At 32.5% G+C, this 23,111-nt stretch overlaps 1 protein-coding gene across 7 annotated transcripts in view; it reads left to right on the top strand.

Moving 5' to 3' along the window:
- Nucleotides 1-23,111, top strand: part of PMCA (plasma membrane calcium-transporting ATPase 3) — an 82,475-nt gene that overhangs the window by 36,055 nt on the left and 23,309 nt on the right. For 6 of the 7 annotated variants that reach the window (XM_070647280.1, XM_070647336.1, XM_070647308.1 and 3 more), the window contains 12 exons: nt 2,485-2,556; nt 11,230-12,798; nt 13,208-13,491; nt 13,567-13,777; nt 16,541-16,576; nt 20,335-20,765; nt 20,840-21,082; nt 21,151-21,392; nt 21,452-21,902; nt 21,959-22,046; nt 22,108-22,832; nt 22,901-23,052. In XM_070647280.1, coding sequence (XP_070503381.1) covers nt 12,447-12,798; nt 13,208-13,491; nt 13,567-13,777; nt 16,541-16,576; nt 20,335-20,765; nt 20,840-21,082; nt 21,151-21,392; nt 21,452-21,902; nt 21,959-22,046; nt 22,108-22,832; nt 22,901-23,052 — 3,215 coding nt within the window. In that variant the 5' untranslated portion in view covers nt 2,485-2,556; nt 11,230-12,446. The remainder of the gene's footprint in view (nt 1-2,484; nt 2,557-11,229; nt 12,799-13,207; nt 13,492-13,566; nt 13,778-16,540; nt 16,577-20,334; nt 20,766-20,839; nt 21,083-21,150; nt 21,393-21,451; nt 21,903-21,958; nt 22,047-22,107; nt 22,833-22,900; nt 23,053-23,111) is intronic. The other variant, XM_070647327.1, reaches the window with a different exon arrangement.

Raw genomic sequence — 23,111 nt, 5'->3', positions numbered from 1 at the left:
TAATCAATGAGTAATGAGAGAATATGAGAATGAAAAAATATTTGAGAATTATGGGAAATGAGTAAGAACACTCACACATACATGTACATGAAAATTTACCAATACAATCAAAAAGACATGATAGTTAGTATTAAAAATTGTTAAGTCACATTTACTAATGACCTTCATTACCATCTTGATTTTTGCAAATTTTATTTATATATTTTCAATACTTTGACCGCCTCGCTAATCATTTAAATTATAAATCTGTGAATATTTTTTCAATATGGCATGCAGTGGTGTAGTTAGGAGGATATTGAAGGTGACCCAACGGGGCAAGTCCGTCCTATATTCGACTCATTTGAATCACCCAATTTGAACCTGATGTTAGATAGAATATAAGGTAGATTCAACCATTCAGGACTGCTATGTAAGCTTTAAAGTACTTCTTCTCCTACCCAACCCTCATTGCTCCCTCAAAATAATTTAAATTCTACACATCTCTGCCTTAACTCAACTTGATTTGCTTATTCTGTCTTAAGCCTCTACAATGACATTTATATTACAAACTGATGTCATCCTGTTGATGCAATTTCAGCACGTACTCATCTCCACAATATTCAATTATAAATATTTCCCATAAAATCGACCTGGAAAATTTTCCATTTGCTCATTTCCTAATGGCACTTATTAGATAACAATCCGAAACAATTAGAATTTAATTTGTTCTCTGACCGCAATTTTAATAGTCAAACATGTTGTGTGGCTTTTTGCATCACAAAATGACGTGAGGTTGTCACAAGTGTGTCAGTTTTATGGCCGTTTGGAAGTGCTTGTTAATGTTTTTAAAATAGTTTTGGGATGGGAATTTGTTTTAGTTGTTCAATTTTGAGATTTTAGGCCAAATATTGAGCTTTTGTGCCCTAGACTAACTGACTTTATCCATAACTCTTCTAAACACTCATCATAACACAAACAGAGCAATAATCCTTTTGATGAAAGCCTTTAAAAATTGTTCATCATAAAAAGTCAATAAAAAAATTGAAAAATTTCTCATTCGTCATCAATTAGTTAATGAAAGACATTAAAAAATGAACATAAAAAGTATTAAAAATAAATATCCAAGAGATTTTCCAAAGATGAAAAAAAAAATATTGTTACTTTATAGACGACTGACTTTCATCACATGAATGTTTATTGTTATGCGATTCATCATTTGACTGATTATATGATCTGATTTAGTTAGTTTTTTTGTGGATGAATACATAGAATATGGCGAAATTGTGTACATAAGCATGTTGTATGATGAGGATATTCAGCGGAAATTATTAATTTGTCATGACTGACTTGAATATTGATTGATTAGTGACTAGTCGGTTTGGGGTGTTTTGGGTGGTATATTAGGCAGTATTCATTGTTTTGTAGAATATGACTGATCAAACTTGAAATTTAATTACAAAAAGTATCAATCCTTTCAAAATACGCTTTATATGTACAACCCAAAAAATGCCTTTCTTACTTGTCTAAAATCTCTCATTCACTCGATTATAGATTTAAAAGAAATTATTTGCTTCCTCTGAAACTTAATCAATAAGTTAATAGTGAACGATGCTCGTAAAATTTTTCCTTCGTTTTCTTCTCCGAAACTTGAGAGAAAAAAAAAATATCGATGAAAAATTTTCTTCTTTTTGCTCGGAGCAGAAACAACAAGCAACATTAGTACATAGCAGCAGAAAAAAAAGTGAATTTTCATCTTTCCTCGCCTATTATTATGTGAATACATTTCATGCTATTGCTGCTTTTTAGTTCAATTCAGTCGCCCCATTTGCTATCGAAAAATGCTCTCGTTCAATTTCACTTTGGACGCGTGCCAAAAAATATAATTCTCTCGTTTTTTTTTCCTTGTGTGTGCTGTGTTTGCTCCACTTGGACATGTACACAACAAACATGAATGCGTGGAGAGTTGGAGAACTTCTGTTCTGGTTTGTTTTGAGATTCAGGTGCCTTTAAACTCAATTTCTGAAGTTCAGGAGCCTTTCCATTAGAATTTTGAGATTTTACTTCCCTTACACTCAAAATTTGAAGTTATGATGCCTTCTCACTGGGCCTTAAAATTTCCCAACTTATTTCCTAAGAGTTTTATTCTCTTTGATCGACATTAACCATTTGCTGTTGTTTGTCTTTGACTGTTTCATCAGTTTTCTGACGATTCTCATTGTTTGTTTTCTCTTCTGACTTTGACGAAGCAAGAAGAAGATTGAAAATGAGGAAAATTTGAGTAATCAATTGCGGTATAGTAGATATGAAGAGAATGAGGCTGAATTTGTGGTGGGTTTGAAGACTGTTTGATGCTGATTAAAGCGGGTATTGATATTGAGTTGGGGGGATGGTTATTGGAGATATTGAAATATTATGCTACTGTTCTATATACTAAATATGAATCCTAAATACAAATTTGATAAGCTTTTAACTAATCACACCAATTTCTTTTCTATATATTTGCAGAAATATCGAGGTTGATTATCTAATAAGTCAATAAAAATATTATCGAATTTTTCATCATACAAAGTCAAATCGGTAAGAATCAGAAACTTCTGTCATATTTTAGGTCTTATTCGCTAAAGAATTGTGAAAATACTCACGAGGAATTTGAGTTCAACAGATTTTTGATAGAAGTTGTGTCAATTTGGGGGCTTACAAGCTCTATACGGATCTACCGATTATACATAGATATCGTACTGGGTATAGACACAGCAAGCACAAGACAGAACTCCTTTAAATTTCCGAAAAACATCCAAAAGCACTTCAACATCCACCAACAGTCACCAAGTCTAAACATCAGACATAAAAATTCCAACTAAATACCTTAAATTGTCGTCCATTTCTTCTATTTTTTCCAACTATTTATATCCAAAAAGCATCTAAAACATCCATAAATACCCCATCAACATAAAAGAAAACTTCCACCCATAAACGATCAAAACTATTTAACCAAGAAAAATAAGGACATTCATTCTGTCATAAGACATTTCAAGACTCTAAAACAAAATTATATTTTTTTGGTGCCTTTACCTCACGCAAGTAAACAAAATTCACACCAAATTAACATCAAAACAATCCAAGTCCATCCATTAAGCCATCAAAGCGTTTACATTTGTATATTCGGACTTTATATGTGTATGTAAAGTTTATGGATGAACACAAACATTTGTTCTAGCATCGCTGTAGACTTTTGCGTTCAAGGTCATTTCGGCACACAAAAGAGAGTTCGAAAAAATTTTTTTGTGACGTCCATTAGTCGCACACCTTTTCGCATCATGCTAATCATGGAAAATAATTGATTTTGAATCGCTTTCATTTTGATTTGCTGTTTTTGAGGAAATTATGGATTTTTTGATGTTTGGGGAGCTAGTGTGAAGGCACCTGAACCTCAATACTCTAGAGTGAAGACACCAGAATCTGATTAAATCCACAGCAATCAAACCATCATTAACCTTTTAATTTAAATTTAGACAAAATTGAATTTTGTCAACTTGAATTTGTGTTGAGAGGATTAAAGAAGCACAAACGTGGGTTGTACCGGGCGTCATAAAATTGTGTCGTCAACTTTTTTTTATTATTTCTTGTGTGGGTTTTGAGTAAGTGTATTCAATTTTTCATTCAAATCACTGCCATTATTATAAATTGATTGTGAAAAGTTCAAGAAAAAATTAATTTTAATGGATTTTGTTGTCAGTATTGGAGGTAGGGGGTACTCCAGAAAATGTCAAAGGTCAATTATCATGCCTCACTCGCTCAAAATTTTCTCGATTCAATGATCCCAATTCAATGATCGGAATGAAGTTGAGCGTAAAGAGCTTCAAAAGCTTGTGCATAAGATGAGAGTAAAATGAACTTTTTTTGGAGCTTTCGTCCTTGACATTACATTCACCATTTAATTTCCTCTCATTCTCACTTACAATCCTTTTTTAAATATGGAAAATCTGACATCTGTTATTGAATTTTAACACAGCCAAAAGATCTCATACTACATTTTAATGGATTTTTATTTCAATTCTTGTTGAGATTCGTGGAAGGTTTAATTTCCGTGTAGTATTTTTTCTATGGTTTGAGGGGATTAACAGCAAGTTTAGATGGATAAAGCGCATTTTTGGTGGTTTTCTTACTTGTAGATACCTAAAGGTACCCGTAAACATTCGTAGATTGCTACAATGTTATATAAAATTCCCAAACACTCAGTCCAAAACTGACGCAATCCCTGCCATTCCTAACAAAGCGATTAAAGCTCATGAAAAAGTTTCGGACGAAAAAAAGGAAAATTTTATTTTGAAGCAGCTGAGTTTCACAAAAAATAAAAATTAATTCCTTCTTTAATTGAATATTCCAAATGTTTTATATCCGTAAGGTTTAGGCTATTCATCCATTCATTCTCTATGCTCGCTCTGTGCTCTATATTCCTATTTTGTATATATCCTCATTCTGTGCGGATTTTAAATTTATTCTTATATCCAGAGGGGAAAAAAAGTTGAAAGTGAAGTGGGGTGAGGAGATATTGTCGAGGAATTCGGGTATGTGTGACTGGATTTGGTTAGATTGGATCATTGTGGTTTGCGGAACGAGGCTGAATTCTAAAGCATTAGTGCAGGCACCAGAAATTTATTGTGAAGGCACCAAAAATTCAAGATTTCAGTGTGAAGACACCTAAAGCTCAAAGCTTTAACCAGAACCTCAACAATCTCGTACGAATATTGCTCATCGTTTCCATCATTCAACATTCACTTTTCCCGACTTTTCATCTTGAATCACAGGGATTTTCCCCATACGTATACGTACGTGCTGAATGTATTTATAGCATCTTCCATAGTCTACGGTAAAGCTGTGTATAAAAAATCATGAAAAATTATTTAAAAAACACGATGGAGGGATTGTGAAAATAGACGGATGGATGGAATTGAAGTGATATGTTGACATGAATGACATGAAAGGATGCAAGGTCGAAATGGAAATTCAACAGTGGATTTTCAGCAATATTCAACTTGAAAAAAGGGGGGAAAATTGTAATAAAAGCAGCAATTTGAAGAATTTTTTAATTAAAATAAAAATGGGGTTTTAAATTTAATGAAAAGTTCTTGTGATGTTGTTGACTTAGCGGGGATAGAATTACATCAACATTCAAAATTAGGTTTATTACCTGTACATTATACGTGTATAATTTCCAATTTGGAAGCTAACTATCACCAGATTTATACCAAACCTTCTATCCTTCTAAAAATATGTTGTTTCCACTCCTTAATGTCAAATTTGTAGGAATACATAGCTTATATCGTATCTACAAAATAGGGAGTGGAATATTGTGATATATTTGAGCTTGAAAGGACTAGCTTTCGATTTACGTGAAGGCACCTGCACAATTATTGTAAAGGAACCTGAACACAATGTGTGAAGACACCTGAACAATCAGAGTGAATCCTCTCAAACTCTAAATGTCAAGGCACACATCGACAATGATGGCACTTGAAGAACATTTTCACCCTCTTTAACCTCCTTGTAACCTCACACCAATCGATGTAAAATTGTCGGTTGTAATCAAAAAGCGTGAATTTCAGTGTACGTGATTAATAGCGTGTTATTATATCACCCAAACCACCCATTACCTCATTTTACTTCATTATTAAGCGGAAAAATCAGAAAAGGCTCTTGAACTTTCTACATTATGGTAAATATTTTGTAATTTCTACAAGGTCAATGCTCATTTCTTCCTTATGAGACCACCATTTTTATGGTAAATAAACATGAAAGATTATAAAGTCATTAAAAAATACAAAAATATAAGTCCCTGGCGTGCCACATTGAAACAACAACCCCAATTGTTCCGGAAAATGGCTGAGATTAGAAATATTTTTGATGAAAAATATCATAAATTTTACACGTAAATGGCGTCAATGGACTTACTAATCGCCAAAACATGCGACAAAATAAGAAACTTTCATGAATAGTCGGCCAATTTAGCATGAAATTCAATGCTACACAGCCTTCATAGACGAAAGGACAAACAAAGTATAGACAGTTGTCGCTTTTTTCCCTCAAGATTATGCATAAATAATGTAAAAAGTGAATAAGCAACGTCATAATTGCGTGCATGTCGCCAACATTTGTAATTATTGCCGTGTTTTTTTTTTTGGGTTCAGTGACTATATAGAATAGTTTTCTGCATTATTGATGGCTATGTAGTAATTTTGAATGGTTTTGTAGCTCAGTGAAGGCATCTGAACCTGAAAAATCTAGTGTGAAGGCACCTGAACCTCATAACTCTAATGTGAAGGTGCCTGAAATCTTCACATTCTTCAAATAATCACAAAATAAACAAAAATGAAAGAAGAAAATGAAAATAAAAGAAAAGAAAAGTCTCGAGTTGAAAAAAATAAAAAATCGGATAGTCAGCTTGTTCGCCGAGTGTCTGACACATGTTTCGATTCCCTCATCACAAATGCCAGTTGCGTCATCGGCTTAAAATCACGATCGTCACTCGCTAATGAAAAAGAAGGCGAAAATCAAAATCGTGTGTAATTTTAACCTCTTGAAAAATTAAAAAGAATTACTTGAATTTGATATTCAGATTACATGGAAAGATATAATATAAAAGAAAATGTGAATATTTTATGTTTGTAAAATGAGATACGGAAGGGGAATGAAAATTGTTATTTTCTGTTTTAATTATAATCCTTCAATTTCAAGTATGATTTATACTTTTTTTGAAGTTTTATGTACATATTTTTAATTATTCATTGAGGTTAAGTGAGATTTAAAGTTAATAATTTTCTTTAAAGTAAACATCTAATGTGAAGGCGCCTGAATATCGAGAATATAGTGTGAAGGCACCTGAACCTTAAGAATTCTATGAGAATCATACTCTATCCATCCGAATACAACACCAAAAGCATTTCAATAATTAAATTAGTCAGTCTCAATGTCTCCAGCTTTACGATCGACAGTTCCGCATTAAAATGTTCATATTCCATAATGTCTGAAACATTCATTCATAAAAAAATGTGAATAATTTATTGCAATTCAGAGATAGACAGCATTCAAAATAATGAAAATGCATTGATCGATATTAAATTTTATGTACAACTAGTAATATTCAATTTATTATGGCTCAGGGAATAGGATTTGTATGTTGTGGGATGAATGTAGTAAAGTTTAAGTCATTAGCATATCAATTTACATTAATTGGTGATGAGTATGCAGAATATTTTGATGATTTAGGGATCAATAGGCAGGGAATTATTAAATTTATTATCAATGTTCCGTTAAATATTCAAAATAGCCATCCGGGGATTCTAAAATCAGTTCCGCATACTCAAAGTTATCTAGAAAATTCCCTAAAAAATTTTCGTTACTTCCTTCAACCTTGACTAGTCTCACAATAAAACTAATAATAAGAAGAAAACTTTTGTATGAGCGTGTCTGCAATGCATCGATTCACAAATACCTATCTAAACTGAAATCTTGCAATGATGATGGGCGGGAATTGTTGGCAGAATGGCTTGATGATGACAGCAAGACTAATTTGACGAGATGAGAGATTCTGATGATTGGTTTGAGGTGTTGAAGGGTCGTATGATGTGCATAGAGTTATGTTGAGGTTTACAAGATCATATTCAGGATCATAGGCTCATACTCAGAATCACAGACTCATATTCAGGATCATAGACTCATATTCAGGTTCAGAGGGTTATTCCCAGGTCTACAGAGACCTTTTTTGATTCTCAAAGTCTTCATAAGAAATACAGACTCAATAATCCCTAAATGCGCCTCTTTCCCTACCACCCCATGTCTTCCTTACTTTCCCCTCATCTATTTATTGAACAATAATTTCATCATTATTAAATAACAAGTCAGCCGCCAAATATTTTCATTAACTAAACTAAATATACAGCCACAAATCCACAGACACCCTCATACAACCACAAGAATTATCATTTGTATGTATTGGCTGTGCTCAAGTCGAAGCCAATTTTTCAATCATGCGAGGAAAATTTTTCATATTCACATCTCATTTACGGGACCGGCTATGTATCTATTTTTAGAATCCATCGTGCCAAAAAATCTTTATAGTCTCAAAGCCCGACTCGACTGCTGTAGATGTGCATGTTTATTATTTTTCGATGTATATATATACACTTTTGCAGCACTACAGAACTGTGTGTTCGGCACATTAAAAGCACTTGAGCGCACAGCTGCTGACGATACGTTAAATTAAATGTAAAAAATCCGGAAAGAAATTGACTTACGGTTGCTGTGAAATGAAAATGAACATGAAGATTAAGATGAGGAATTGATGTCAAGAGTATGGGGTGTGCTGTTCGTGGCTCCTGACTTACTGACTTGATTCTTCTTGTGTAATTGAATCAGTCGAGTGATTTTTTAATGATTATTTTAAAGATGTTTATCCTTTTTTATCGAGGCTGTGTATTACTCAGTTTGAAGCTGTTTACTCCTTAATGTGATGCTGTGTATCCTCAATTGGAATCTATGTACCCCGTTAGGCAACCTAGAATGCCATAAACTACCCAACCCATTCACATTCTATGATATTTTAGTCTATATCCTCAATCAATCATCATAAATTCATTAAAAATATCATAATTTTCTCAGAACAATCAAACATATCATCAAAGTCTCAATATCAGATATCCCAAAAAGGCACTTCCAAAACAAAAACACAATCTATAAAATTACATTACAATTAAGCAATTTACTTTTCTAGACAATTAATTTCAATTGACATCTGATCTTATCAAATGAATTTTGTAGAATTGAAATTGAATAAAAGCTGACTATGATGATGATGATGATGATGTATGTCACGGTTTGATGGAATTGAGATGCATGCAATGCAATATTTGTACAATTTGTTTTATTGTCATTTTGGATGTTTTGTTTATGCAAGACATGACGATTGTATTAAATTATTTTGTGAGATTAGCTATATGGGTTGTGATGTTTGATTAGATAGATTGGATAGGTCAAGGTTCGATGATGTAGCGTTGATTGTGGATATATCTCTGGAATACAATTTAGCAAAGGACAGTTTAGCTTACCTTAATGCAGTTCAATCTACCCTGGGGCAGTTTAATCTACTCTGGGGCAGCCCATTCTACACTATTGAAGTCCATCGTTGTTCACTGCTGTGTATCTGTATTAAAATTGATACTTTAAGTATTCCAAAGTGTTTTCAAATATAGACAGCAATGCTGAACACTCCTAGCAACAATCCCCTTCTCCCATACACAACCACATCCACCCTACTCTAAGCTTTTTCATCAAATTATCATCAACTCTCCCCCCACCTCATAAATCAAGCTCTTTATCGCCTTGAAGTGAATATTTGGATGAATTTATTATCACATTAACTTCCTGTACATTAAGTGATTCTTACTGCTTCATATTTAAAATATTCCTTAATGATCTAATAAAAATATTCACATTTTATTTCAATTTTTGTATTTTCATGCCTTATTTATAATCTTTAATGCACGACAATTAATCATTCTTATTTAATGAATGATCATGCTTGTAATGTGATGAGATGACTTGGGTTAGGCTGGGTAATGAAGGTGAAAATTTGATAGATCCGGTAGACTTGATAGATATTTGTATATATGAATGTTAAGTACGGATTAAAGCTCTAGTGTAGCCTTACAAAGTCATATTCTAATACAAAATCGTGCAAAAATCCATATCCAACACATCCCCCTCCATCATGCCCATATAGTCGCAAATAAAATTATCGCATGCTTCACATTCGAATGACTCAATGAATTTAATGACGTCAATGCTATGACGATATTCTCTTGTCATCTCTTTTGTGCGATTAATTAAAATGGAGAAAAAAAAGAGCAAAAACTCGCTTGTTTTCGGTGAATGGAATTTAAATGGAAATGAGATGATATTGTGACTGAATTGTGGAGTTGCTTGTCAATTAAAAATAATGTATATTGTGAGGTTTTTAATTGATGTTGACGTTGGGGGAGATTAGTCATATTTAGAGATGATGTATGGGTTAGTAATGAAGTTGTTTTTGATAGGTGGACATGGTAATGGACTTTTGGAATTTGAAAGTTTAAAGGTTAAGTGTGATTAATACATCAGTAGACTAACGTTACAATATTTACTTTTGAGTATGTGCGCGCATTATGAAATGATAATAATATATGCGCATTGCGCGCTATACTAAAAAAATACTCAAGTTAACATTGAAAAACCTTGAACTGCTCCCAAACAAAAAACAAAAAGTTCTTCATTTTGTTGCGATAAAAATAAATTAAAGTCCGTTTTACTCTTTAACCTTCTGACAAAAAAAATGTAAACGTGCAGTTTATCAAGAAGAATTGCCACCGACAAAAGCAAAAGGAAAAAAAAGAAAGTCTTGCAAAAAACGAAACAAATCATCGACTAGAAAGAAACAAAAAATTATCAAAAAATAAACAAAATAAACTCGTGACTCATGCATGAGAATAAGATTATCACGCACACAAATCAACCTCAAAAACTCATTCGAATATTCATTAAAAAATTACTAATAACATGAATAATCGTAAATTTTTGATGCTGACACGTGAAATCGTTTTTGTCGCTGAAAATTTGTCATTTTGCGACTGAAAACTGTATTTTTTTCTCTCAAAATGAATTAATAAATTTTGTGAGAAATTAGATGAATGAGAGCTGATGAATGGTGCTCTAATTTATATGTCTGCTATGAAAATATGAGTGGACATAAATTTTTAGACATTATAAGTGGACTAATCGTAGTACATGTGGAAATAGTCTGGTATTAAGAAGATTTAGGATGCGGAGTTATGAGTAAATTTTTTGAATTTTTATTAGATGATTTCATTTTTAGAAGTTTCGTCATTTAACATTTTGAAGAATTTTATTAAAACTTTTAAGAAATTGATTTTATGTATGTACATAGTGCGCTCAAATTCGTCCATATAATGCGCGTACTATCGCGTAGTTTGCATGAAACAATGAATAATACGCAGTACTCTTTATAATGTTTATGGTATAACGCGCGCATTATATGATTTTTACATTTTTATCTGGCCATGTTTACATTTTAAACATCTATGAATTATATTACTTCCGAGAAAAATCTGTTGACTCAAAATCAATTCTCAATATGTCATTAAATTATGCAAACTCATACTCAATTATCTCTTTTTTTTTCTCTTTTTATAATTTTAGTGTGTCAGTCAACATTAAAGCGGCATCGAGAATAAGCGAGGAGCTTCAAAAAATTGTCAAAATTAAAAATTCTACAAAAACGGATAAAAAGGCAAAACGAGCGAAAAGGAAGGAGGAAAAGTTCAGAAGGCAGAGAAAGAAATCATGGAACTGCTAAAAGAAACTTGATGTTTATAGTAATCTACTAAATAATATAATAATTATTTAATATATAGTAATTAAATTAATAATAAATTCATCAAAAAAGGAAGCAGAAAAGTCGACGGAACCAGGAAGAACTTCGTCGATTTTAAAAAAAAAGTTTTATAAATTTTTGTTGACAAATAAATAAAGTGAGAGTGTGTGAATGTAAAAAAGTGGTTAAAAAGCACCCGAAAACCCTTACAAAAAAATAAAAAATAAAAGTGAAAAGCAATAAAGGAACAAACAGTAGAGACCCTAAAACTGCAAATTTGCAAAAGTTTTTTAAGTTTGTAAATTTTTGATAAGAAAAAAAAAGTTAAAAATTCGCAACAGCAACGTGAAATGCAGCACAGATTGTGAACAAAAAGTGAAATTTTTTAAAAAAGTAAAAGTCGTTAAAAATTAAATCCACGTGGTAAAATTTGAATTTTTCTACAAAAATCTGTTAAAAAGTTGAAATTTCTACATAAAAATCCCACCAAATTTCATTTTGATCGTAGCAACCTAACCTCAAAGTTTTTATTTGTAAACAAGTGAATTTTAAAGATTCAAGCTTGAAATAAGAAAGATTTTGGAGTTTAACCTCAAAAGTCATCGATATAACCTCAAAATTCTCATCAAGAACTGAATTTTTGAGCAGATAACCTCAAATTTGAGCAAAAAAAAGTTTCCAAGTTGCTGCGGAATTTAGGTAAACAAGTCATAAACCCAATCATAAAATAACCTAGCATATATTAAGGAACAAAAGAAATTAGTTAAATTATCCAACAAATTAATCCGGAATTTGCATAATTTGAAGACATTTTGAGATTTAATAACCTCAAAATAAATTCCACTCACACACAAAAGTTGGAAATATTCATAAAATAATCAATAATAATATTATATTCGGCGGGTGCTCTCGTGAAGTAAATTATACATAAAAAATAATTAAAATTACAATTGTAGTAAAAAAAAATAAACGCGGCGCACATTTAGTACATTAACAAAATTATTCATTTTCGGAAGTAAATAAGTCAAGAAATCAAGCAGAAATGGCAACGATAAATGGACGACCTGCGAAATATCGCATCACGTTAAAGGAGCTGCGTGAATTGATGGAAAATCGTGGACGTGAAGGCATACAGAAAATACAAGAATATGGTGGTGTGACGGGTGTTATGGAGAGGCTGTATACGTCTGAGGATAAAGGTCTTAGTGGCAATCGACAGGATATTGAGCATCGTCGGGAGACATTTGGATCGAATGTAATTCCACCGAAACCACCAAAGACATTTTTTCAACTTGTTTGTGAAGCTGTGCAAGATATTACGCTCATCATTCTTATTGTTTCTGCATTAATTTCACTCGGCCTGTCATTTTATAAACCTGAAGACGAGGACGCAGGTGAGGATGGTAAAAATTATCGAAAGTTTGACGACATTTGGGAAAATTTAGTACATTTTTTAAGAAAAAATTTGATATATAATTCCCAATAATCTGGTACTTTTTTGAATTAATCTAGTACAGTCTTTGAGAATCTGGTGACTTTTATAGAAAATCTAGTACAATATTTAGCTAATTCTAGTAGAATTTTCATAAATCTAGTACATTTATGAAAATCTGGTACAATATTTTACCTAAATCTAGTACATTTTTCTATAAAAAAATCTACCTCAATTCTAAAGATTCTGCGAAATATTCAAAAAATCTAGTACATTTCGGAAAATTCTATTACATTTTTAGAAAAAAATTTGTTACGTTTTTACCAAATTTAATTCACAAAATCTAATTAAAAATAATCCTTAATTTACAGTCATCGTAGAAGAGGACGAGCATTACAGCTGGATTGAAGGTCTCGCAATTTTAGTATCAGTTATCGTTGTTGTTATTGTTACAGCATTTAATGACTACTCAAAGGAGCGTCAGTTTCGTGGTCTGCAGTCGCGAATTGAAGGTGAACATAAATTTGCCGTCATACGAAATGGCGAAGCGATGCAGATCCTGGTTGGTGATATTGTTGTTGGTGATATTTGTCAAATCAAATACGGTGATCTGCTGCCTGCGGATGGTATTATAATTCAAAGCAATGACTTGAAGGTGGGTGTCAACCTTTTGTACTAAAGCTGTTTAGTACTCATACTAAGTGTACTAAATGTACAAAAATCCTTTTAGATTGACGAGTCGTCACTTACGGGCGAGTCAGATCATGTAAAGAAAGGTGAAAACTACGATCCGATGGTCTTGTCGGGTACACATGTGATGGAAGGCAGTGGCAAGATGATTGTCACAGCTGTCGGTGTCAATTCACAAGCTGGTATCATCTTTACACTTCTTGGTGCTGCCGTTGATGAGCAGGAACAGGCAATAAAGAAAATGAAAAAGGGTAAGAGATTCCTTTTGTACCAATTTATATCTCAATTCTATCATACGATGATGATCAATCTTTTTGTTTTGTCTCAGAGAATGTCCACTGTCTCTCTCTCTATCTCTCTATCTCTCTCTATATCTATGACTATCTATGCTCTTTTCCTTAAGTTCTTCTTCTTCTTCTTCTTGTTTTGAATACGAACAAATTCTTTAAAAATTGAGAATATTTTTAGTTTTTTTTTGGAAATGTGCATGGGCGATAGATGAATATAATTGCATATATACAAATATACCCCCATCCTCCAATATTTAGATCCTGAACTTAGTGGTGGATTTGGTAGCACATGGTTATTGGATGGTTATTGTGTTGATTATATTTAAGACTTTTAAGTTTATGTAGACTAGATTTGAGACTTTTGAGGTTATGTAGACTAGATTAAGGACTTTTGAGGTTATGTAGCTCAGATAGTGGACTTTTGAGACTATATAGACCAGATTAAGGGCAGTTAGGGACGAAATATGACACAAACCTGAACAATAACCATCCATATCATTTTTACTACCCAAAATCCTTCACAATTTCCAAAACTTTTGTAAATAACCATCTCAATTGAGTCATTCAACCCCCCCTCAGTAAAGCTTCTTATTTCTCCATCCCCCATTATCATTTCTTGTCTCTTTATTTCCTTCTCATTATTTATTGTTACATCTTAGTGATAATTTTTGTATTTTGAATAATGATGAATGATGATGATGATGATAATAACGCAAGTCATGCATAATTCTGAATATTCAACGTCAACGTCGCGTGTATTTTAAATTTTTTTTTATGTTCCATTAAAAAATTTTCATTTTCTTCCACCTCATTTCCATAAATTTTTACATTCTTGTGCCTTTTTTTTTTGTTTATTTTCCATCTTATTTTATTTTGATAATTTTGTGTCAACATGTTTGTCATCAATTCTTCCTTAAATTTTTTACTTTTCTTTCTTCTTTTCTGTTTTAAATTTTTAAACATTTTCTTTTTTTCTCAACATCTTTCCGTACATCTTCTTGTTTATCTCTTCAATGTCCTCATTATGTTTTGATAATGGTGCAAGGTGGGGTGATTTTGGAGGTTATGTTGTGAAGCATTTGGGAATAATCAGGGTATATGCCTGCATTTTTGATGCTAAGTCATCGAAAGTGAGGTTAGATTGTTAATTTTTAGGTTAAATTACAAAAAAGTTAAGGTTAGAAAAGGTTTTGAGGTTAGGTCATTAGAATTTGAAATTAGGTTACCAAAAGTTTGGTTAGATTGCAAAATTTTGAGGTTTAGTTAACAAAAGTTAGGATAGGTTTGAGACTAAACTGCATATAACCCCAAAATTACCTCCACCATTGCTCAGTCGTCATGAACTCTTAAATTTTTGACAAAATTTCTCTCCTTAATTGTCAACATTTTCATCCTCCGTCTTTTTATTTGTGTTACATGTGACTTCTCTTCCACACCCATTCATCTATCCCATCCATAATTTCCTTATCTTGTCGTCTTTATTTTCATAAATTTTCTTTTTTTTATGTTAAAGAATTAAACGAAATTGAAACGGAGTAAAGAACTTGCAATGGAAATGGAAATGAATTTTTCATCATTTTTTTCTTTCTTTTATGGCTCGAGTTTTTCTCTTCATTTGACCGAGATTTTGATCTTTGGATCTAGTTAAAAATAGAAATAATGAATTTAAATTGGAGATTATTTCTGCTGTTGTGATTTCAGCTTGAATAACAATTGCATTATGAGATGAAAAACTATTTTCATAATAAAATGGAAAACTTGGTGTTTTAAGAGCTTTTTTTCTGAATTAAGATGGAAACTAAATTGAAGTTTTATTCAAGTCGGATGGGAATTTTATTGATTTTTTGCACATTTATGGGGTTAAGTAGAATAAAAGTGAAAAGTTTTGAGGGTATTTAAATAAAAAATGAGGCCAGACTAAAGAGTTTTGAGAAGTTTTTATCAAAAAGTGAGGTTAGAGACAATATTTTGAGGTTATGTTACCAAAAAGTAGGTCTAGTCACAGAATTTTAAGGTTATGCTACCAAATAAGTATGTTTAGGTACCGAAAGGTTAAGTAAAGTATCCAAATATTGAGGTTATGTTTGTGAGAACTCATTCCAACCATTTCCATTGCAAGCTCGATCAAAAATTCAAATAAATTATTCATGCGAGAATTTTTCAGAACGATTGAAACCCAAAATTATTCAACATCAAATCGATTTTCAATATTATTTTTAAAAAATTTGTCTTTTTATTTGATATTGATTGTATTAAATTTGGTAATTTTCAGTTGTCCATGACCCATGCCTCCCCCCCATTCCACCCTCGCCACGAAATTTTTTGAATGTCTGTAGAAAAATTCCCCAATAAATTATTTCAGATCCACCCCCAAAATTAATATTTGAATATCAAAAAAAAAAATTATGACTGAAAAATCTAATCATTAATTTTTTTTTTCTTTTTTTGCATGTTGTATTTAATTTCACCATATATAAAAAATATATATATAAAAAAATCCATTAACTATAAAAATTACCTAAAATGAAAATAAAAAATAAATCACACGTGCCAATCATCAATTAAACCACCATCCACACGTCAATTACTGTGTCCGTCTATTTACTCATAATCCAACACACAAAATATATCACAAAAAAATTATTCAAAAAATAAAAAAAAATTGAACAAAAAAATTTTCTAACCCAACCCGGACTGGGACAAATTGCAATTTAAATTTGGCAGAAGCTAAAAAGCTGAAGAAGAAAAAGAGTTTAACAGGTGATTATTGAAAAAAAAAAAAAAATACAAAAAATTACACACAAAACAAATTTTTTAAAAAAAAAAATATATAACAAAATTTTTAATTTTTATTGTGATGAAAATGATCAGAAAATTGTAATTTTTCAATTCTGCAAAATTTATTTGGAAGTTTTTTTTTCGGTGTATTTTTACACACAGTTTACTAACAAATCAAATATTTTAAGACACTTACACAAATATACTATTTGGGAACTTAGTCTAATGGCACTAGAATTCTAGAATCCTAGTGTGAAGACTGCTGAACCCTAGAAACCTAGTGTGAAGGCACCTTTATTCTAGAATCCTAGTGTGAAGGCACCTTTACTCTAAATTCCTAGTGTGAAGACACCCAATCCATTCAAATTGTACATAACATACCCAGCCATATCCCACTTGTCGATTAATCAATAGCACAAAACAGCCAAAGAAAATCCCCCAGACACTCGTAAAATTATTTTTCATTTTTAAATTGCCATTGTTATTTTCATTGAAGATTTTCATACGGTAAAGCATATGTGGGTGGATTTATGGACTATGTCATGTGTTACTTAAATATGAACAATTTTCTACCTTCTGTGTGTCCGCTTAAAGGAACGAAAAAAACTAATTAATGACTTTTTTACTCGACAGTGACATTTCTAATTGTCATTTGCTATTTCGAGCATTGCTGGTTATTAATTTGGTATAATTGCCTATGTGTGACTATGGACAATGATTATTTATTAACCTTCGTCGATTCATTAGGATTAGTTTGGGTTGTAGACGTGCCTGAACATGTGTCTTACGTGCAGGCAAAAGACTTTTGACACAATCGTCCTTAGTGTATCCAAACATCACAATTTATCCAGCAACAGCTCCTACCAATCCACACCCAATTGCATTTACTTCTTCAAAACTCATTAAATTACACGAAATCCCGCCCAATTCTGACCCATTCTTTATTCATTTTCATAAATGTTTTAATTCCATTATTCCAATTTTCTGTCTAAAAATTACATTTTCAAATTCAAGCGAGAAAAATCGCACGTAAAAGTGAAAATTACGAAGGTAAAAAATTCATTTAATTCCGCTTTCTGGAAGAAAAGTTAGCGGGTCCCATTAATTAACACGGCAATCAAGATAAGACTGCTCGTGCATAGATCCTTGCGCTACTTTAGATGTTAGATTGCAAGTTTGTTAGAATTGGAGGTAAGGTGTAGAATTGTGAGGATGACTAAACTATAGAATCCATATGGTAATGCTTCTGTCCTTTAGAATCCTAATGTACAGACACCTGGACTTGAGAATCCTGAGCTTATAGTAAACCTGAACCTATGGCTTCAATTTTTCCCGCAATATCCTCACAAGGATCATCCATTCTTATTCTTATTCCTCCTACAGCCTTCATTCATGAAGCTAAATTCGAATAAAAAGGCAAAAAATACGAAGTGGAACTAAAATTGCTCATTAATCATTCTGTCTCACTTTGTGGCTTCCATAAATCCTCCATATCATACTTATGTACACAGAAGCATACAGACATACACATGAATATTAAAAGTTCTATACTTGACATAGAAAGATTCCCATTTTTCGATACTGTACATACAAAATGCATTATTGTCTAAGGGGTTGGGCTCGTTTTGGAAGCTTCCATTGTGAATTGTTGAGGAAAAAAAATAGATTTTTTTTCTTTTGGTGATGAGAAATTTTAGGTTACGGGAGGTATTTAGGCTGCCTTTGTAAGGTCATTCACATAAATTCTAGTCGTCCCTAACCTAAAAAGGAATTTTTATCTCATTTTTTACATAAAAATCGCATCATTAATTTAAAGCAATTGAAATTTGATTCATATGATGCGGAGAATGTCCTTCATAGTAGATAGGAACGCTCATTAGGATTTGAAGAAGTTCAAATAGTATCGGATACGGTTCAAAATGGTCAAATGGAATCGGATTGAGTTTAATGAAGTCTAATTGCGTCCAGAAAAATCGTAGGGTTGAGCCATAGATCCTACAATGACCCATTTAATGCGCCCTATGACAAGCTCAATGCAAATAACATTTAGAAGACTTTTCCTTAATTTCTTTCTTTCCATTTTGTTCCATAACAAATATACAAAGTGAAATACATGACCTACATTTTTACATTTTTATCGACATCTCTTTATGATTTTTCCTCATTTTTTTCTCTCATGCGAGATTTTCATTCTTGCATTTTCCGGTTTTTTCCGCATTTCGCAGATGATATTAAAGAAAATATTAAAAATGTATCATAAAAATTTTATAATTTTTTTCTCTGTCTCTCTTTTCTACTTCATTGAAATGTGAAATGAACTTTTTTTTCTCAACACGCCTCTCATTCCAACTTTTTTTTATATATCTTATCTAGTCCTTATTTTGGTATTTTGCCAGTAAATGTTTTGCTCGATTCTCCCTTTTTATTCAACATTTAAAATATATTGCACGAAATTAAAAATCTATTTTGATATTTAATATTTAAAAATTATTGAATTTTATTATATTGAAGACTGAATTTTAGGGTAGATACAGGATGTGAAGGTTGCCAAAAGGGCTTTGATCTAGCTTTTTATGGCAATAGCTTGAGTAATTTAAGCAAATTTTGGTTATTGTTTAACTTAAATTGTCCTATTTTGGATAGTGTAACCTGACACTAGGTATTTCAGGATCTATTAATCAGGTAGACCATGAATCATAGGGTTTATGCTCCGTCACTGAACCTTTACAATGTTTATGGCCAACAATCGCACAAAAATGTTGAAATTTTCTTCATAAATGAACCAAAAATTCAGAACAAAACATTTCAACTGGCTTAATCCAAAAAATGTTCTTAAATTTCATCCCCAAAACATATCCACATGATATTAAATGCGAATTCTGAACTGAATTATTTAGTTGCATTCTTTGAATTTGCATTCTAAATTCTAAACCAATTAAATATCTTCACACTTTAAATTTACATAAAAAGGATACGAAGAAAAAGATTTTTATTGTTATGTTGCGACTTCCCTACTTAAAAATGTACATAAATACGAACTTGTTTAAAAATAATGAAATGAATATTAAATGAACGAAAAATGAAAACTTTTTTAGGCTTCATTTCTGATCATAGAATTTTATTTTTATTTTGCTTTTACGAATTTGAAAATTCAATTATAATATTTTTAAAAATTTTATATAAAGTAAAACATTTGGAATGAATTTTGATTTAATTTTTTAAATTATAATGATCTGTTGAAGGATATTTGGAATTAGAGAACGCTTTATACTTGCAATTACACTTGCAACTACTAATGCATAGAGTCTGCTTGATTTACAGTGTGTCTCTTGGCTCACATGAAGGCCTATTAGGTCACACGAGGATCTTTTGGCTCACGACAGAGTCTGTTGGCTCTTAAGAAAGCCTATTGGCTCACATCAGGGTCTGTTGGCTCCCTATACATGTGTATGATGCAAGTATATACCCGACATACCAACTCCTGTGACAAAAGAGTCTTAATATTCTAAATAATCTTCAACAGGTCATCTTAAAAATATATTTTATACAAAAACTAAAATTAATTCCAAAAAATTTTGCATTTTTCATAAATTTTAAGCATGTTTTGCTATAAAATTTTAGTTAATTTTTAATTCATTCAGAAATTTTCATACAACAATAAAAAAAGTCTCATAACTTCTAATTTAAAACTCAACCTAACCTCTAAAATAAATCATTTTTTTATTAAATTCTTAATTTAGATCCAGCAGCAGTCACATCAAATAGCCACATTAGTCATGATGGCAACGGAACTGGTCATGATCATGAAGCCTTTCAATATAATGCAAAAGCATCAGAACCACAAGCCGAACGTGCTGGAACCCCGACACGAGAAGAAGGAGGTGGTGGCGGTGGCGGTGGACACAAAAAGGAAAAGAGTGTATTGCAAGCAAAGCTAACAAAACTCGCCATTCAGATTGGATATGCTGGCTCCACAATTGCTGTGTTAACGGTTGCTATTTTAGTTATACAGTTTTGCGTTAAAACATTCGTCATAGAAGGACATTCATGGAAGAGTTCTTACTTCAATAATTTAGTCAAACATTTTATTATTGGTGTCACTGTACTTGTTGTCGCAGTGCCCGAAGGCTTACCATTAGCTGTTACACTTTCTCTCGCTTATTCAGTAAAGGTAAGTTTAACAAAATCCCAACATAACCTCAAAATTCCCAACTTAACCTCAAAATTACTCTTTCTATTCACCAGAAAATGATGAAGGACAACAATTTAGTGCGTCATTTGGACGCATGTGAAACAATGGGTAACGCCACTGCCATTTGTAGCGATAAGACTGGTACATTAACTACAAACCGCATGACGGTCGTACAATCATATATCTGCGAGAAATTGATGAAGGTCACACCGAGATTTTCGGACATCCCAAGTGAGGTTGGAACGAAAGTTGTCGAAGGCATTAGTGTCAATTCGGCCTATACGTCACAGTTACTGGTGAGTTTGAATTGACTTTGATTTCTTTTGGATAATTTTTAAACGTTAATTTTTTTGTTCAATTTCAGCCTGGCCATAATCCAGGTGATCTTGCACAACAAGTCGGTAATAAGACAGAATGCGCCCTCCTCGGATTTGTTGAGGGACTCGGCAAAAGCTATCAAAGAATCCGCGAAGAAATTCCCGAAAAAGCATTTGTTCGTGTTTATACATTCAATTCTGATCGTAAATCGATGAGTACAGTTATCAATCTACCCGATCGTGGATATCGGTTATACACCAAGGGTGCATCAGAAATCATCTTGAAAAAGTAACTCAATTCTTATAGCTCATAATCCAAAATTAATCAACATTCTTGTATTATTTTAGATGCGCATTCATCTACGGCCACGAAGGTCGTCTAGAAAAATTCACACGTGACATGCAAGAACGCTTATTGCACCAAGTAATTGAGCCAATGGCATGCGATGGTCTTCGTACCATTTCCATCGCTTATCGTGACTTTGTTCGCGGTAAAGCAAACATTAATGAGGTTCATCTCGGTCCCAATGACGAGCCAAATTGGGAAGATGAAGCCAATACTGTTAACAATTTAACATGTTTGTGTGTAGTGGGCATTGAGGATCCAGTACGACCTGAAGTGCCTGACGCTATTCGCAAGTGTCAGAAAGCCGGTATTACTGTTCGTATGGTTACTGGTGATAATATCAATACAGCACGTTCAATTGCAACAAAATGTGGCATTCTTAGGCCACAAGATGACTTTTTAATTCTTGAAGGAAAGGAATTTAATCGTAGAATTCGCGATAGCAATGGAGATGTAAGTATATGCTCATTTGAATTTGGAATGGTTTCTAATCTCTTATTTCCTTTCAGATCCAACAACACTTATTGGATAAAGTTTGGCCTAAATTGCGTGTGTTGGCTCGTTCGTCGCCAACAGATAAATATAATTTAGTCAAAGGTAGCTATATTATCACCAAAAATCAATATAAATGTCTGCTAAATCCAATATTTCATTTTAGGTATAATTGACAGTAAAGTAAATGAAAGTCGTGAGGTAGTGGCGGTAACCGGTGACGGTACAAATGACGGTCCAGCATTGAAGAAAGCCGACGTTGGTTTCGCAATGGGTATAGCCGGTACAGATGTTGCCAAAGAGGCCTCCGATATCATTCTCACCGATGATAATTTCTCATCAATTGTAAAAGCCGTTATGTGGGGTCGTAACGTATACGATTCCATAGCCAAGTTCTTACAGTTCCAATTGACTGTTAATGTTGTCGCTGTCATTGTTGCATTCATCGGTGCATGTGCCGTTCAGGATTCACCACTTAAAGCCGTACAAATGTTATGGGTGAATCTTATTATGGATACGCTTGCGTCATTAGCCTTAGCCACGGAAATGCCAACACCAGATTTACTTTTACGCAAACCATACGGTCGTACAAAGCCACTTATATCAAGAACGATGATGAAGAACATTTTGGGACAGGCAGTGTATCAGCTCATAATTATATTTGGCTTATTGTTTATCGGTGATAAAATACTCGACATTGAACCCGGATGGGGTGCAAAACATGGCGATGCACCATCGCAACATTTTACCATTATATTCAATACATTTGTGTTAATGACGTTATTTAATGAACTCAATGCACGAAAAATTCATGGACAGAGAAATATTTTCCAAGGAATTTTCACAAATCCAATTTTCTATTCCATTTGGGTCATCACGTGGGTGTCGCAGGTAAGGATTGGCTGTAAAAATTCGGATTTTTATTGAATATTTAATGGAATATTCTTGATAATTTTCAGATTGTCATCATTCAATATGGCAAGATGGCATTCTCAACAAAAGCTTTAACTTTCGAACAATGGCTCTGGTGCTTATTCTTCGGTTGTGGCACACTAGTTTGGGGTCAACTTGTAACAACAGTTCCAACAAGAAAATTACCGAAAATTTTATCGTGAGTATTAATTTTGAGCTTAAGTTGGGGTTCAAAACTAAAAATGGTTTTATTACACT

The sequence above is a fragment of the Chironomus tepperi genome, unplaced genomic scaffold, assembly GCF_022539635.2.
Source record: "Chironomus tepperi strain 1889 unplaced genomic scaffold, CSIRO-AGI_Ctep_v1 contig_34, whole genome shotgun sequence".
NCBI lineage: Eukaryota > Metazoa > Arthropoda > Insecta > Diptera > Chironomidae > Chironomus > Chironomus tepperi.
The sequence above is the reverse complement of the archived record's forward strand: the minus strand, read 5'-3'. Positions and strand labels throughout refer to the sequence as shown.